Raw genomic sequence first — 16,756 nt, 5'->3', positions numbered from 1 at the left:
ACTTCATAGCGACCAGTTGTTCCGATCATTCTGGTAATTCTGCCATTCTGATTGGGTAAATATATATATATATATATATCATATTTAATGAAGAAAGGTGAAGGAAAGTTAGATTTAGGTTTATCACTGGGGGGATGGAAACTAACAATGAGAATGAAAACTAAGCATTTGTCAAAGTCCTGAGCCCTGTGGGGGAAAGGCAGCTATAGGCCAAACAACGTGAACATATGATCATACGTTAAGATATTGGCATTCTGATTTATATCAGGTCAGTTTGACCCTCACGTAAATTCTAAACAAGTAATTTTAGAGCTTGTAGCAGGTAGTTCTAAGTAAAATCTAAGTTTCTGTGTTTTGGGTACAAGACTGCCTTCCATCTTCACACCTCTTATCCTTCCATATATTTTATCTCTTCCCATTTAAGTCAGTTCTTCACATTTCACTCAGATCCCAAGAAATCCTTACTCAATAAAATAAATTTTGAAATATAACATGAATTAGGAGATTGGGTGGGGCTCACTTCAGCCACGATTGTCTTCTTCCTTCCACGTGCTGCTCCATTGCACACACTGCCATATTCACCTTGGGAGACAATAGCTTGGAAGGAAGAGGCTGCACATATATGTACTGGACCAGCAATTTTCAACCGGTGTGCCACAGAAAAATTTAAAACATGCAAGACCTGACTGTTTTGTCAGGGGCACTAACCTCTTTCCCCTTAGATCAGTGGTTCTCAACCTTCCTAATGCCGCGACCCTTTAATACAGTTCCTCATGTTGTGGTGACCTCCAACCATAAAATTATTTTTGTTGCTACTTCATAACTGTAATTTTGCTACTGTTATGAATCGTAATATAAACATCTGATATGCAGGATGTATTTAGGCGACCCCTGTGAAAGGGTCGTTCGACCTCAAAAGGGGTCGCGACCCACAGGTTGAGAACCACTGCCTTAGATTTTCAAATAAAAAAATGCCACAGCCAACACAACAATAGCTGTCCAGTATGAATGAATCAAAATTATATATATATTTCAGACTGGCAAAAAATGGATTTTGTGGTGTGCCACAGAATTTTAGTAATTAGTGTATGTGTGCTGTGAGGTGAAGAAGGTTGAATATCATTATATTAGACAAACCATGTGTGGAGATATTCTGAAAGAGTGGGAAGGAATGAATGACCAGAGAGTGACTCCATGGGGATGGCTTCCTCCTGTTTGGGGACAGACTGGCTTGATTATGCAGCTGTCAGGTTGAGTCTATAGTCACCATGAGTTTACCTTTCTGATGGTTTTGATCAGATTTAAGCTAAAAAACGAAGAAACAAACAAAAAAAACAAAACACTTTTACTTTAACTGCATTGATTTCTTATTTGTATTGATGAGTCTCATGTCCTCTGGTGGGGGAATGAATGCCTACTGAGACTATGCTTCCCTCAATTCAATATTTATTGACTCCTACTGTATGCCAGGCACTGTCCTGTACAATCAATAACTACATTAGAATCTCTATTTAATAATCCCCGTTAAGTTGAATTCAATTATTTAGAAGTTATGCTGCTTGGAATTGATTATGATATGAGTTAGCCCTGCAAATAGGATATAAAATGGTATATTATATATGATGTGAGTTTAGCTCAGTGAATTTTTATACACTTATAAGCAAGAGAAAAGCCCATTTCTGGTATAAGCTTAAATTTGCCTCTATTCATGCCTGCTTCTGGAAATTAAATATGTCCCATTGCAGTCATTCCTGAGCTAGATTCCAAAGGGGAAATTTGAGGGATTGGAGAATTTAGCAGATCAACCTTTGTGCTCAGTCAAAAGTGATTTTTTTTAAGGCAAGCTTAAGCTTAGTACAAAACAAACACACAGAGCAATATCGTCAATGTGCCGAGTATGGTTGGATATTTCTCCTAATAATTTCAGGTTTAATGAATTTGCATGGAATTCACAGGAGATAAAGGAGAGAGAGAGGCATTAGTGAGTGAACTAACTGGTATACTTTTCTATAATACTCCCTCCTGGACAGTTAGAGATCTCTTCTGTTCAGCGCAGAATTCTTCAGATTTCTTCATTCACTCTCAGAACATTATCTTTATCCCAAAAGAACTTGAGCTCACCATTTTGCTATTAGCTTGATCTTTTCTTGAGAACTTGCCTCAGGAATAATAGCCTAAAAAATTGAAAATACAGAAATAACTCCAACTGATCCCTATTTCTTATCCCACCCTGTCTCCTTGTACCTCCACATTATTTTTTAAAGGATCCCCAAGATGCCATCCCTAGAGGAACCATGCTGGCCATTTTCATCACCACCGTCGCCTACATAGGAGTTGCTATTTGTGTAGGTAAGTTGTAGGTCCCTGATGATGGTACCTGATGGATTTTCATGTTCAGTGGATTTTCAATAGAACATAAGTAGCTTATTTTCAAAAAGGCAACTATTTTAATTCCTTTCTTAGATACTCGCAGTGGTTCTCAACCTTCCTAATGCTGCAACCCTTTAATACAGTTCCTCCTGTTGTGGTGACCCCCAACCATAAAATTATTTTCGTTGCTACTTCATAACTGTAATTTTGCTACTGTTATGAATCGTAATGTAAATATCTGATATGCAGGATGTATTTTCATTGTTTGCGACCCACAGGTTGAGAACCGCTGCGAGGTTTGAATGCAATGAAACTGTAGCCCAGGTGTCTCTGGGTCAGGGATAGAGTAAGAAGTAAACAGATTGGTCAATTTAATCGAACACAAAGGGTCCCATTTCATTACTCTAGAATCTAGAGTCTAGATGATAAGATTCCTACTGCCAAGGAAGCCATCCCTGCCAGCACCCACCTCCCTTGCCCTAAGGCAGGTGGGGAACAGCGAAAGAAAAAAGAAGCCAGATACAAAACAAAGCAAACAACAAAAGCCTTAGGAAATTATGAAGGGTATAGAACTGATGACTGTGTCCCCTCCTTGCACTGCTGTCCTTACTATGGAAATGTCACTGCCACTGATCAGCAGGAAATCAGAACAAGACCCAGCTGCCAGCAGTGTGGGCAGCCAGTCCCTACATTACCCAATGAGCAGAAAATATGTGGATTCACCTGCTATTCCTAAGCTGACTCTTGTTCTACCTGCTGCCTGCAGCCATACCTCCTCCTGGTTGCGGTCACCTCACTTGTATGTCATTATTAGAGAGGAAGGAATGTAGAACATTCAGAGAAGAAAACTATTTTCTTTGCTCACTAGGGAATACAGCTCCAGGCTGGATCATTATGGGAATCTGGACGACAATTTTACCAAAAGGCACATCTTGGTCACCCTCTGTTTACTGTGGAGCAAATTGGGAAATACATATGTCTTGAGTTTGGTTTCTAAAGAAAAAAGCAAAATAATTCACTTAGTTGCTTGTTTCTCTCACTGCTGCTTATTTGAGGAAATTGGATAATGTTGTTAACAGTATTATTGTGGCATTTCCAAGCTTAGTTACATGCAAAGAGATTTTATTCCAATGCTTTAGTAAATCAACATATTTTTAAATATCATTGAAATCACTCAAAGTTAAATTTCCCAAATGGTTTTCTCTCTCACACAAAGTAAAAATAAAGGAATACATAAAGTTATAGACCTGATTTCAAAGATTCTTTTAGTTTTTGCTCCTGATGGATGGAAAAATCTGTGTTTCTATACTTTTCCCAGGATAAGAGAAGGATAGTCATGGGTCCATGGCTTGTCATTAGTGTAAATAATGGTTCATGGCTTGACTGCATGAGAATTTGGGGCGCTCTATTATGCAGAAGTCAAAATACATGATTTAGAAAAGTCAGCTCAACATAAATAAACAGTGCAAAGAAGCAAAATCTGGGATGGATCATTCTTGATAACCAGCACCCATAACTTCAAGTGTTTACGCCGAGTTGCAGACCACTATATTAAAAATATCTCTGCACTGACCAACTTAAGTGGTTCTTTCAACTTGCAGATTCTATGATTCTTAAGTCTTTCCTGAATTTAAAGACTATGAATGTGCCTGAGGGTTCCCATGAGATACTACCTACCACGGGACCTCTCACAGTTATTCGCAAGGAGTGAGAACTCTCCCTGGCTGGAGTTTGAAAAGCAAAAAGAACAGTTTTTTTTTTGTCGGCATCAGTATTTATCCTTCAGGTAGTTCAGAAAAGTTTGTATATGTTTCACACCTATGTTCACATATTTCAATAACCTTATTAGATACATAATGTCAGATTACAGTTAGAAAAATTCATAGGGAATATTGGTGATTAAAATATATATATTAAGGATCTTTAAAAAGTTTATAACTCCAATTCTGATAATCTATCCTAGAAAAATATGTTAAGATACAAAAAATATATATGCATAAAGATGTTCATAGAATATTTATAATAGAAAATAATAAAAACACCTAAATGTATGAAAAAATGGAATAAACTGAGGTAAGTATTTGATAGAATATTATTTGACCACTACTATTAAGAAATCTTAATATTTTATCCCCAAATATTTTATTATTTAAATCATTAAAATTGTATATCCTATATAATAAAAGGCAAATCGACCGAACGGTGGAACTACCGGTCGCTATGACTCGCACTAACCAACAGGGAGCAGATGCTCAACACAGGAGCTGCTTCTTGGTTGTCATTGCACTCCCACAGGGGGAGCACCACTCAGCCAGAAGCCAGGCTCATGACTGGCAAGACTGGCAAGTGCAGCTGCAGTGGTGGGAGCCTCTCCTGCCTCTGAGGCAGCACTAAGGACCCCTCAGGGGCTGTCTGCTGCACAGGTGAGGCTGAGGGACCCCTCTCACCCCCAGTACATGAATGTCGTGCACTGGGCCTCTAGTTAAGTATAATTGTAACTGTTTAAAATAGTATGCAAGGAATATCATTAGTTGAAAGCTAGGACTTGGTTCTCTTAATTACTGGAATTCAATAATGCCATCCCTTGGTTCTCTCACAAACGAGACAATAAATCCTATTTGAAAAACACCGAATCAGTAGCACTAAGCCAGAAATCTGAATTGAGTATGTATTATGTGCAAGGCACTGTTTTTGCATTTTAAGGGATCAGAAAGTAAGGTATTCCAACCCACAATGGCCTTACAAGTGAGAGCTAAGACTGAAATCACCCAAGGCGGTGGAAGTGGCAGCCTGTTAGACACAGGGGGTGCCCCCAGGCTTCAGAGGATGGGAATCCTTAGGTACCATGTCCCAGGAAGCATTGGCAATGAAGACAGGATAGTCAATGCACCTGCTCAGATTCTAAGCAAACTAAGTATGTTTTCAGAAGAAACCCCTAAGGCAGCGATTCTCAACCTGTGGGTCGTGACCCATTTGGAGGACGAACCACCCTTTCACAGGGGTCGGCTAAGACCATCGGAAAACACATATATAATTACATATTGTTTTTGTGATTAATCACTATGCTTTAATTATGTTCAATTTGTAACAATGAAAATACATCCTGCATATCAGATATTTACATTACGATTCATAACAGTAGCAAAATTACAGTTATGAAGTAGCAACGAAAATAATTTTATGGTTGGGGGTCACCACAACAGGATGAACTGTATTAAAGGGTCGCAGCATTAGGAAGGTTGAGAACCACTGCCCTAAGGGAAGAGAACTCTTAAAAATCTAAAGAAATGACAAGCCACTGTTGTTTCCCCAGGGGCCTGTGTGGTCCGAGATGCCACTGGGAACATGAATGACACCATCATTTCTGGGATGAACTGCAATGGCTCAGCGGCCTGCGGGCTGGGCTATGACTTCTCAAGATGTCAGCACGAACCATGTCAGTATGGGCTGATGAACAATTTCCAGGTTCGAACTGCAGTCATTATAACAATGTTGATTGCCGTTGTTTTCATTTTGATAATGTCATGTATAATGACACGTCTGACCCTGCAACGGATTGATGATTGATCGATTTGAATTCAGCAAAGAACAACTGGTGTGAGAGGGAGGAGAATCATGCAGACATACATGTAGCAGATCCGGGGGTTATGTTTACTGTGGTCGGAGAGAACAGGCACTGTGTGAATTGCAGCACCAGGGAGGGATCACACCCGACATCGTGTACCTTCCAATCAATTGTGCAAGAGTTCATGGTGGGGAGGAGAGACAGTTTAGTTAGCACGGAATGCACTTCCTGCATGGGCTTCGGCTTAGGAACAGCCTCTCTGGTGGTCCTGGAAGACAAGGCCAAAGGGAAATTGTGAGTGGCAGAGGAGCGGGGGGATTACTGAGGGGGAGGGACAAGGGGAGTTGGGAAAACTGTAGGGCTTGAAACATAGTAATTTGTCTAAACGATGAGTGAGCAGAAGGAGAATCAAATTTGTCATGAAGGCTTCATTCATCTATTTTAACAACCAACAAAGAGAAATTAACTCAGCTGAAGTCATTATTCCAAAATATGACTTAAATGGACAGACTCTCATCATGTCTAAGACCTAAAATTGTGTTTAATGAGCACAGAAAAAGCAAAGGTTTACAAAGCCTCTTGGGCAGCGGTTCTCAACCTGTGGGTCGTGACCCCTTTGGCGGTCGAACGACCCTTTCACAGGGGTTGCCTAAGACCATCCTGCATATCAGATATTTACATTACGATTCATAACAGTAGCAACATTCCAGTTAGGAAGTAGCAATGAAAATAATTTTATGGTTGGGTCACAACATGAGGAACTGTATTTAAAGGGCCAGAAGGTTGAGAACCACTGCTCTAGGGGCAGGTAGACCAAGAAAGACTAATGCCTTAAAGGCCTGGTAAACAGCTGAGTCCCTCTCCAAACCTTATTAAAACGCCACTTTCTGTGAGATAGAATTTCCCATAATGAAGGAAATACACAAAGGACAGAGGGGGAAAATACTGTCAAAACCCTTGAAACCTCTTTCTTAATTCTTCCCAGTATCTTCTGGATGTATTGTAGTGAGCATTTATTATTTTTATAATCAACAAAAAGGCCATTTTCATCTTGAAAACAACAACTCGAGAATGAAATGAGCAGGAGAGGGAGAATTCTGATTAGAAGCAATTAGCTTATTAAAGAAATTTCAAATCACAGAAAGTGGAAAGGAAAGCATTTGAATAAAAAGTTGGCTATTTTTATTTATTTGCTTGCCTGTTTGTTTGTTTGTTTTTATTGTCCATTGGATGAGTTTCCTGACTTGAACCTCTCTTCTCAAGGTCATGAGCATGGTGTCAGGGTTCGGCCCCCTCATCACGGCTGGCATCTTTTCTGCAACGCTCTCCTCGGCCCTGGCCTCCCTCGTCAGCGCTCCCAAAGTGTTCCAGGTGATACCGAGCATGTGTTTCTCCCTATTGCTGTTGCCGCTGAACGTGGATCAAACTAAAATATTCATTCTCACCGGCAATCATTTTCCATCATTTGCTGAAACACTTTAATGTTTGCATCTGGCTCAAATGCTATGTCTGCCACATAGTCAAGATCGATTCAAATAATATAAAGAATGATGAACCTCCGTGTTAACTTGTGCCTCATATTGTGTATCGCTCCATCTTTGGCCCAATCGTCTTGTCTGAATCACCCAGGGAAAATGACGGCACATAGCCATAAATGATGAGGTTCTCCTCTTCCTTCCCATTAGGCTCTATGCAAGGACAACATCTACAAAGCCCTGCAGTTCTTCGCAAAAGGATACGGGAAAAACAACGAGCCCCTGAGAGGATACGTCCTCACTTTTGTGATAGCCATGGCGTTCATCCTTATTGGTTAGTAGCGTTCTTGTTCTTACCCAAAGCCAAATAACTCTTCTGCTACTCGGAAGGTTTTCCTTTTAGCTTGAAAAGTTACCTGTTTTATGTTCAATATTCCATTGGGGAATAGAGGAGTCTGTCTAAGAGGGAAATGAGAAAACTCTGAGGGGAGAGGGCCTTAAAAGATTTGAGGCGGGCTTCAGACTTTCATCTCTTTGAATCCGAGTGTTGGAAATTCATCCACCCACATGTAACTGAATCAATCCCCCAACCTTCCTGTTATTGTCTAATATCCTAGAGTCCCCGCCAGCTGCCACTAGTCTTTACATCATCTAGCCCCACAGCTAGCAGGGTAGTCAAAGAGTCTGTTCTCAAATGCTGTCCGTTGACCACCTGTGTTAGAATCAGAATCAGTGCAAATTTTCAGGCACAACCTGAGTTAGATTCAGAATCTCTGGTGACAAGGAATCTGCATTTTTAAAAGTTCCCCAAGAGATTCGTAGACCACTGAAGTTTGAGAACCACTTACACTAGATTTAATCTCATCTCCTGCTCCCTAGACACTATAGAAACGGCTACATAATCTTAGAGAGGCACATGCATCAATGTAGCCTGCACGTTCTTCACTGCTCCCTAAGGCATCACTTTTGCTGGTGAGCTTATTAGAGGAAAAGAAGCAAGAGGTAGGGATGATGGTAGCTATGCATAGATGGGCGGAGCCTTTCTCAGCACAGAGATGCCAAAAGATGTCACTCCTTATCTTATAAACTCAGGAAGTGGCTGTAATTCATGAATCCCTGCAAGATTCCCACGAGGTTGAAGATATTTGTTATAAGGTAACAAGGTTTACTGCATTTAAGTGATCAAAGTTTTAAAAATTGTATAAGTTAAATAATATCTTTAAAAATCACTCTTTTAGAACAATGCAGATTAGCTTCCAGGTGTGTGCCAGCTATTTTTGCCTACCTCCTCCTGGCCCCCATGTTCTAGAGCCACCCCAGCTGCCCCCTGCATTTCCATCACTGAGGGCGATAGATATCTGACATTCAGAGAAATAGGACTATCTCTAAATTATTTCTGATACCACAACATAAGCAATTCAGCTAGGATTAAGTCATACTGGATATTTAGCTATAGTAGTAAAACATTTTTTTACAAATTTGGTAGAACTTCTCTAGAAATAGCTAACAAGGGTTCTGAAAGTCAGAGAGAGCAAGTTGAGTACATGCAGAGAGATTTCCCAGTAGGCATTTCTGGAATGTAACTAATCTGGCACCCTGCAGAGCCTGGGCATGCACAGCAGATAAAGAACACAGGAATTGGCACCCCTGGAATGGCCACAGGGGCTTATCATCTGCCCAATCCCCAAACCCTCTATCCATTCCCACTCAAATTTTTTTTTGCAAATAGAGGTCTTGATTGCCTATTTTCAGATTGGTAGGTTTTCTTGCTTCTTACTTTATGGAAAAGAAACTCTGGCTAAGAATAGGTCTTAAAATGAATGCAGCCCCAAAGAAAAATCACTAACTTCTTCAACTTTGACAGATGCTAGCTATGTTTTCAGCCTCCAAATAAAGTCAAGCTTGCAGGCTGCAACAGCTGTTCAGCCCCTGGTCTCATCACTCAGACGTACATGCTCATGTCTGCTTTGTTCACAGCGGAACTGAACACCATTGCTCCCATCATCTCCAACTTTTTCCTGGCCTCATACGCACTTATTAATTTCTCCTGCTTCCATGCCTCTTATGCCAAATCCCCAGGTAAGTTGACTTTTTAAAATTAAAATAAGCCTAAGCCAACAATGGTTAGTGTCAATAAAATGAAATGAGTCAGTGAGAGTGCTTAATCTGTGTTTATCTGTTTCCTTATATCCTAGTGGGCAGTGCAATCCACTTTGTTTGGTGAGTTGGGGGGTGACTTATGCAATAGAAAAAGAATCATTTGAGCAGTGGCCTTTCTGACCAACCGTAAAGTCAATTTTCTCCTGCGGCAATAAATTATTCATTGCAAGAGAAACCACATTTATTTCAGCAGTAGAAAAACATCACTATTTATTTCCTTGGTGAAAGTGACCACAGAAGTGGAATAAATGTATATATTTGAAACTTCCTTACTATCAATTTGTTTCCTGCCCATGGTGCAGAAGAGAAGGATGAGTAGCTCCCATAATTACCTGCTGAGAGTAGTCAATGCAGATTCACAGTGAAGCTGGTGACATCCCTGTGCTCTCAGACTGTGATTTAAAGTGGTGCAAATTCACACCAAGGAACCTTCCCCCATCTAGTAACTTCTCACCTCTGATTTGCTTCCATTGGCCAATAGAATTTCTTCTGCCTTTCCACCAGAGCAGAGACTCGTCATTATCGACCTTCAGAAAATTCTTCTCCATGAGGACTTTTTTTTCTTTTCAAAACATTTTATTAAGTAACTAGAGGCCCAGTGCATGAAAATTCATGCACTGGAGGGGGGTTTCCTCAGCCCAGCTGCCCCCTCTCACAGTCTGGGAGCCCTAAAGGGTAGGAGGCGACCTGGCAATCAGAGGAAAGCAATGCCCCATCACACCTCTGCTGCTGCCACTGCCGGCAGCGCAAGCCTTGGCCGGCCCTGGTTACCTGTGCCCCGGGCCGGCCCTGGGCGGCTGGGGGGCTGAGGGGACTGGGGGTCTCCGGAGGCAGGCACGTGGAGCAATAGGGCTGAGGGGACTGGGTGCAGCCATCTTGTGACTGTGGGCACTGCCATCTTTGAGGGCATGGCAGTTAATTAGCATATTCCCTCCTTATTGGCTGTGGGCACCACCATCTTTGAGGGCGTGGCAGTCAATTAGCATATTCCCTTTTTATTGGCTGTGGGTGCCACCATCTTTGAGGACGGGGCAGTCAATTAGCATATCCCCTCCTTATTGGCTGTGGGCGCCGCCATCCTTTGGGACGGTGTGAGGGTCAATTAGCATATTCTCTCTTTATTAGGTAGGATCATTCACATACTATATAATTCACACCCACTTAAAGTTTAAACTCGATGGTTGTCAGTGTATTTACAGTTATATAATCACCAACAAAGTCAACTTTAGAACATTTTCATGAGGCCATGAGGACTATTATCAGGGATATAAACACATTTCCACTGTTTTGGGGCCTGCCACAATTGAACTTCCTTTGGAAAAGCTGCTGCCAATAAGACAAAAGGTAGATGGAAGGGGAGCCTTCATCCACCTGAGGCCACTAGGCTCCAGAAAACACTGGGAACTTTTTGTGTCTGTTGTGTTGTCTTCTTTTAAGCAGAGAACAGAAAGTTCTAGTCAGAGAATACAGCAAATCATAGCAATGTGTGCCTCCATGCCATGTTATGTTCGTTTTTAGAGTAATAGAGGTTGTCAGGGAAAAGATTGAAAAGGAAAAAAAGAGGAAGAGAGGAAAAATAGGAAAGCCCATAGAGGGGGACACATAGATACAAAGACCCAGAAATTGAGACTACCCCCACCTCTCTCTTTCTCTCTCCAAGCCTCTCTCCTATTTCATATACATGCACACACAGGCATGCACACACACATGCACACACAGCCAGACTTGTAAAAGAAGGGCATTCCCAGTGATGTTCTCAAAGTGCTGTATCCATCTTGTGGCCGTTTAGGAAACTGCTCCAGAAGACTGAAAGCTCTGTTGTGTTTTGGCCTCTCCGAATTGAAAATGCACTTCATCCAGAGACCAAATGTACCCTTCAAATCAGAGCTTCCCCATCCTGACCATACTGTCTTCCAGCTTCTTTAATTTCAGGAAACTAATAGTAAAACATGGGAAACCCCCTTGGATATATGAACCGTGAGAAATATTTTCATTGCAAATGCAAAACATATTAATGCATCAGGTTTAAGAAGACATTGCAGACAAATGTCTCCCTCTCTTCCCATTAATTATTTCTGAAAGGGCAAGCATTCTCCTCTCAGGGTAAAGGAAGAGCTAGCAGGAAATGAATGGATTTACTTGGTGACTGCTCTGCTTTCTTCCTGGGAAAGTAAGCCCATTGTCTTAACCTTCTCTTTCTTGGCCCACCAAGGAATTCCTCCACCCTCCCCTCAAGACCCACTTCTCCATCCTTCCTGCCTCCATTGAACTCCTGCTGGCATAGATATGAGGTGCTCAAGGTGTTGTAGTTTGGGAAGACAATCAGGGGACATGCAGGGAGTCAGGAGGGGCCACGAAGGACACGTTTTTCTGTATATCACAGCATCCTTATTTGGTGTAATTACACCTCCATAGGCCAGGGGTCCAAGATCACCCTACAACCTAACCCCTGGCAACCACTGCTGTCCTAAGAACGACATTGCCTTTTCCAGAATATGATATGAAACCTATTTTATGTAGCCTTTGTGCATGTTAAGAGACACGTTTTTCTGTATTTCCCAGCATCCTTATTTGGTGTAATTACACCTCCATAGGCCAGGGATCCAAGATCACAGAAAACTAATAGCAGAGTTGGAAACTTGACCTAATTCTTGTTTTTATGCTGGGAAGAAACATGTTACTTGTATTCTGATCATATGCATTGGCATGATGGTGATCGTGTGGAAGATTTTCTTGTGCACATAGATTTGTGGGTTTTTTTGACAGAAAACTAATAGCAGAGTTGGAAACTTGACCTAATCCTTACATTTATGCTGGGAAGAAACATGTTACTTATATTCTGATCATATGCAATGGCATGATGGTGATTGTGTAGAAGATTTTCTTGTGCACATAGATTTATTTTTTTTACTTTCAGGATGGAGACCTGCATATGGGATTTACAACATGTGGGTATCTCTTTTTGGAGCTGTTTTGTGCTGTGCAGTCATGTTTGTCATCAACTGGTGGGCAGCTGTTATCACCTACATCATTGAGTTCTTCCTCTATATCTATGTGACCTATAAGAAGCCAGGTAAGATAAGAAGGTCTGTATAGGAGGGGGTTTACAATGCAGCCTCTAACTACCCATTTATTCAACAACCAGGTAGTGAGCAGCTCCTGTGTACTTAGGTGTGCCATGTGTATGGTGGATATTAATAATATAATGTAAAATAACAATAGGTAACTTTGTTGAGCACCTATTACATATCATGAGCTCACAATAATGCGGTATGTTAAGTATTATTATGCCCATTTTACAGATGAAGAAACGGGGGTTCAAAGAGTAGACCACTTGCCAAGGTAATGGTCAGTATCTGATGGAGCTGACATGTTAACTACAGTGTGTATGACACCAAACCCCACAAGCTTCTCATTACATCACCTTCTAATGTCCTAATGAATGAGATATAGTCCCTGTCCTCAAGGAGTTCACAGATCCACACATAAGCAATGAACTATGTAATATACTAAATTAATATAAGTAGGTAAAGTGAAAGTGACATGAACAAATTGCTGAGAAAAGGAGAGAATTAGATAGACTGCAGATGGGAGAGGCTGGAGACCACAGAGTCAGGTACTGAGATTCAGTCTCAGAGACCCGCGCCACCCCCACAATCCCCTTACCCTTACTCAGCAAGTAAAGCAGAGAAGGTAGCAACTACCTTGGAGGGGCTTGTTTGTTGCTTATTCTTATTACTTCATGTGTTTTTATCAGGTATAATTTACATATGGTAACACTCACTCCTTTTATTTATTTTTTGGGGGTTTGAGTAAGTCCACCTTTATCGAAGTTATATAGAAACTAGAGGCCCGATGCACGAAATTCGTGCACTGAAGGTGGGGTTCCCTCAGCCCAGCCTGCCCCTCTCACAGTCCGGGAGCCCTCAGTGGATGTCCTACTAATGGTCACAGTCTGGCAGCAGAGGCTCAGAACAGGGTCAGTATCTGATGGAGCTGACATGTTAACTACAGTGTGTATGACACCAAACCCCACAAGCTTCTCATTACATCACCTTCTAATGTCCTAATGAATGAGATATAGTCCCTGTCCTCAAGGAGTTCACAGATCCACACATAAGCAATGAACTATGTAATATACTAAATTAATATAAGTAGGTAAAGTGAAAGTGACATGAACAAATTGCTGAGAAAAAGAGAGAATTAGATAGACTGCAGATGGGAGAGGCTGGAGACCACAGAGTCAGGTACTGAGATTCAGTCTCAGAGACCCGCGCCACCCCCACAATCCCCTTACCCTTACTCAGCAAGTAAAGCAGAGAAGGTAGCAACTACTTTGGAGGGCTTGTTTGTTGCTTATTCTTATTACTTCATGTGTTTTTATCAGGTATAATTTACATATGATAAAACTCACCCCTTTTTTTTATTTTTCGGGGGTTCGAGTAAGTCCACCTTTATTGAAGTTATATAGAAATGTGGCTTTAGTGGTTTCTTTCCTTTTCAATCAAACTGAGATATAAAAATCTTGATAATCTAGCAAGATAATCACAGTGCCCTTGATGAGTTAGGTTAATGCTGATGTGCCTTTTACCATTTGATATCTAATTGAAGAGAATGTTTTGAAATGATAGCATTCATTATAAACTGGATGGTGGAGTCTTTCTCTCACAAACAGTTTCCTACTTTGGGTTAAGTATTTTGGAATCCCAATGAACTTGAATGATGCTTGCTTCAACTCACCCCCTTTACATGTACAGTCTATAATTTTTGACAAACTTAAAGTCTTGTAACCACCACCACAATCAAGACAGAGGACATTGCCATCATCACTATAAGTTTCTTGACACTCGTATGTAGTCCATCTTCCCTACAACCTAACCCCTGGCAACCACTGCTGTCCTAATAAGGACATTGCCTTTCCCAGAATATTATATGAAACCTATTTTATGTAGCCTTTATGCATGTTTCCTTTCACTTGACATAATGCTCTTAGATTCATCCATGTTATTGTGTGTATAAGTAATTGTTCCTTTTGTTTCTGAGTAGTATTGCATTGTGTGAATATGTCTCAAATTTTTTTAAAATGTGTTCACCAGTTGATGGACATTGGGTTGTTTTCAGCTTGGGGTGACTCTATATAAAGCTTCTATAAGCATTCACACACAGGATTTTATGTGGACCTATGTTTTCATTCCTCTAAGGGTGAGATTTCTGAATATATAGTAACTGTAGATGTAACTTTATAAAAAACTGCCTAAGTGTTTTCCACAGGAGTAGTATCATTTTCCATTCCTACCAGCAATGAATGAATATACTACTTGCGCCACATCCTTGTCAGCACTTAGTATTGTCAGTTGATTTAAAAAAATAATAACATTCTAATAGATGTGAAGTACTATCACACTGTGGCTTGGCTTGCATTTTCCCAATGACTAATAATGTTGAACACCTTATTTGCCACTCATATATCTTCTTTAGTTGAGTGTCTCTTTAATTCCTTTGCCCATTGATTGAAACAGACAACCGCGCCCTCAGCCACCAGCCCGCGCCGCGCGCACTCCGCACCTTAGTATTTTACTTCAGCACTGCGCCTCCTCTGATTCTCGGTTCCTCCTAGTTGTAGAACTTCCACTCAGCCAGCCTTCCTGTGGTTCTGGATGATCTATTTCTTTCTTTTATGGCTTAGCTTTTTGCTTCTAACCAAGATATTCTTCCCTCATCCATTGTCACAAACTTCTTCAAGAAATTTTAATGCTTTAAATTTTGAACTTATATTTGTTATCCATTTTTAGTTAATTTTTGTATATAATATGAGATATGCTTCAAAGTTCATTTTTTACACATATTCAATTGACTAGTAGGGTTTTTATAAATATAAATTAACTTAAGGTGTGTTAAAGCCTGGTGCATAGTCAACACTTAATCAATTTTAATCTTCTTTATCAGAAGATAACGATCCCCCACCATTTCCATGACTCTTCAAAGCAAGACTGGGGAGATGGCTCTGCCTGCCATCTGGAGTGAACCTGTACATCCCATCACGGACTTTCTCTTATAAAAATTAGAGAATCCATCTAATAGTTAATTTGTTCAAGAAAAAAGCAAAGTATGGTAGTGTTTACCTCCATTATTATGAAGATTAGGTCCTAAAAGATCAAACTAAAATCTTAATAATGATTGACCCTCTTCATGGACACCCAGAAGTAAGAATTACTGAGCTGTTTAGTTTTATGACTTCAAATATAAAGATCGCTACACGCTATCTGTGTATACAAATGCCTCTTTTTATTCAGCTTAAGAACTTGTGAAGAACCCTTGAGTTTATTCAGAGGCCAATCATTTTCTCCAAGTCTATTGTCTGCAGTGTGGTTATCACCCAGCCTCACCACACAGCAGAATTTCGAGGATATAAGCTTTCAGATCTGATCTTTAGCTGGAAAGAGAGGTCTTACTTTGAAGAATTCACAAAATACTCAGAGAAGAACAATGCTCTATCTAACGTTCTCTAACAATGTTCTGTAATTTGTGCTCTCGGCACTGCTGACACAGCCAGGGAAAATCGTAAGAGGGAATCGCTTATAAAAATTATTCACCATAGACAGAGGGAAGGTCAATACTTTTTGTGCCATATTCCTCTTTCGTCCGCAGATGTGAACTGGGGCTCCTCCACACAGGCTCTTTCCTATGTCAGTGCTTTGGACAATGCTCTGGAATTAACCACAGTGGAAGACCATGTGAAAAATTTCAGGTAAAATTGGCTTCTCAAGTATCTTGGTGTTGTTCCACATTAGAAGTGGCCTTTCTTTATGGGGGACAAATGCACTAGAGCAGTCACATGCTATGGGCACAATCTAAGACTAGGCAGTCATACAAACTACCACATTTTCATGACAGCACCTTCTGTAAACAAGTGCTTCTTCTCTTCCGCTCTGAGCTACGCCCACCCCCAACTAGAAACCCTCATAGTGCCGAGGGCCACCTTCCGTGCGTGGGGATACAGAGGTGATCTAAGTGAGGTGATTTTACAGCGATGTCCCCGATGTCTCCATTCAACTGAATGCTGTGTGGCTTACTGAATTCTCTTAGAAGTAACACTTGAAGCTCTTTATTAGGTATATCTTATTCTGAATGGAACCTGGAAACCTAAGTTCTGCCAGGAGGATGAAGGAAAGTACTGGGTGGGAAA

The 16,756-nt window shown here is 40.8% G+C and overlaps 1 protein-coding gene across 4 annotated transcripts in view; it reads left to right on the top strand.

The window, feature by feature from the left end:
• SLC12A1 (solute carrier family 12 (sodium/potassium/chloride transporter), member 1) overlaps positions 1 to 16,756 on the top strand; it is an 89,752-nt gene that overhangs the window by 30,176 nt on the left and 42,820 nt on the right. For all 4 annotated transcript variants that reach the window (XM_014548777.1, XM_005877497.1, XM_005877495.1 and 1 more), the window contains exons 10-16: positions 2,265 to 2,349; positions 5,684 to 5,835; positions 7,199 to 7,306; positions 7,621 to 7,744; positions 9,388 to 9,489; positions 12,488 to 12,643; positions 16,219 to 16,318. In XM_014548777.1, the coding sequence (XP_014404263.1) occupies positions 2,265 to 2,349; positions 5,684 to 5,835; positions 7,199 to 7,306; positions 7,621 to 7,744; positions 9,388 to 9,489; positions 12,488 to 12,643; positions 16,219 to 16,318 (827 nt within the window). The remainder of the gene's footprint in view (positions 1 to 2,264; positions 2,350 to 5,683; positions 5,836 to 7,198; positions 7,307 to 7,620; positions 7,745 to 9,387; positions 9,490 to 12,487; positions 12,644 to 16,218; positions 16,319 to 16,756) is intronic.

The sequence above is a fragment of the Myotis brandtii genome, unplaced genomic scaffold (assembly GCF_000412655.1).
Source record: "Myotis brandtii unplaced genomic scaffold, ASM41265v1 scaffold521, whole genome shotgun sequence".
NCBI lineage: Eukaryota > Metazoa > Chordata > Mammalia > Chiroptera > Vespertilionidae > Myotis > Myotis brandtii.
The sequence above is the reverse complement of the archived record's forward strand: the minus strand, read 5'-3'. Positions and strand labels throughout refer to the sequence as shown.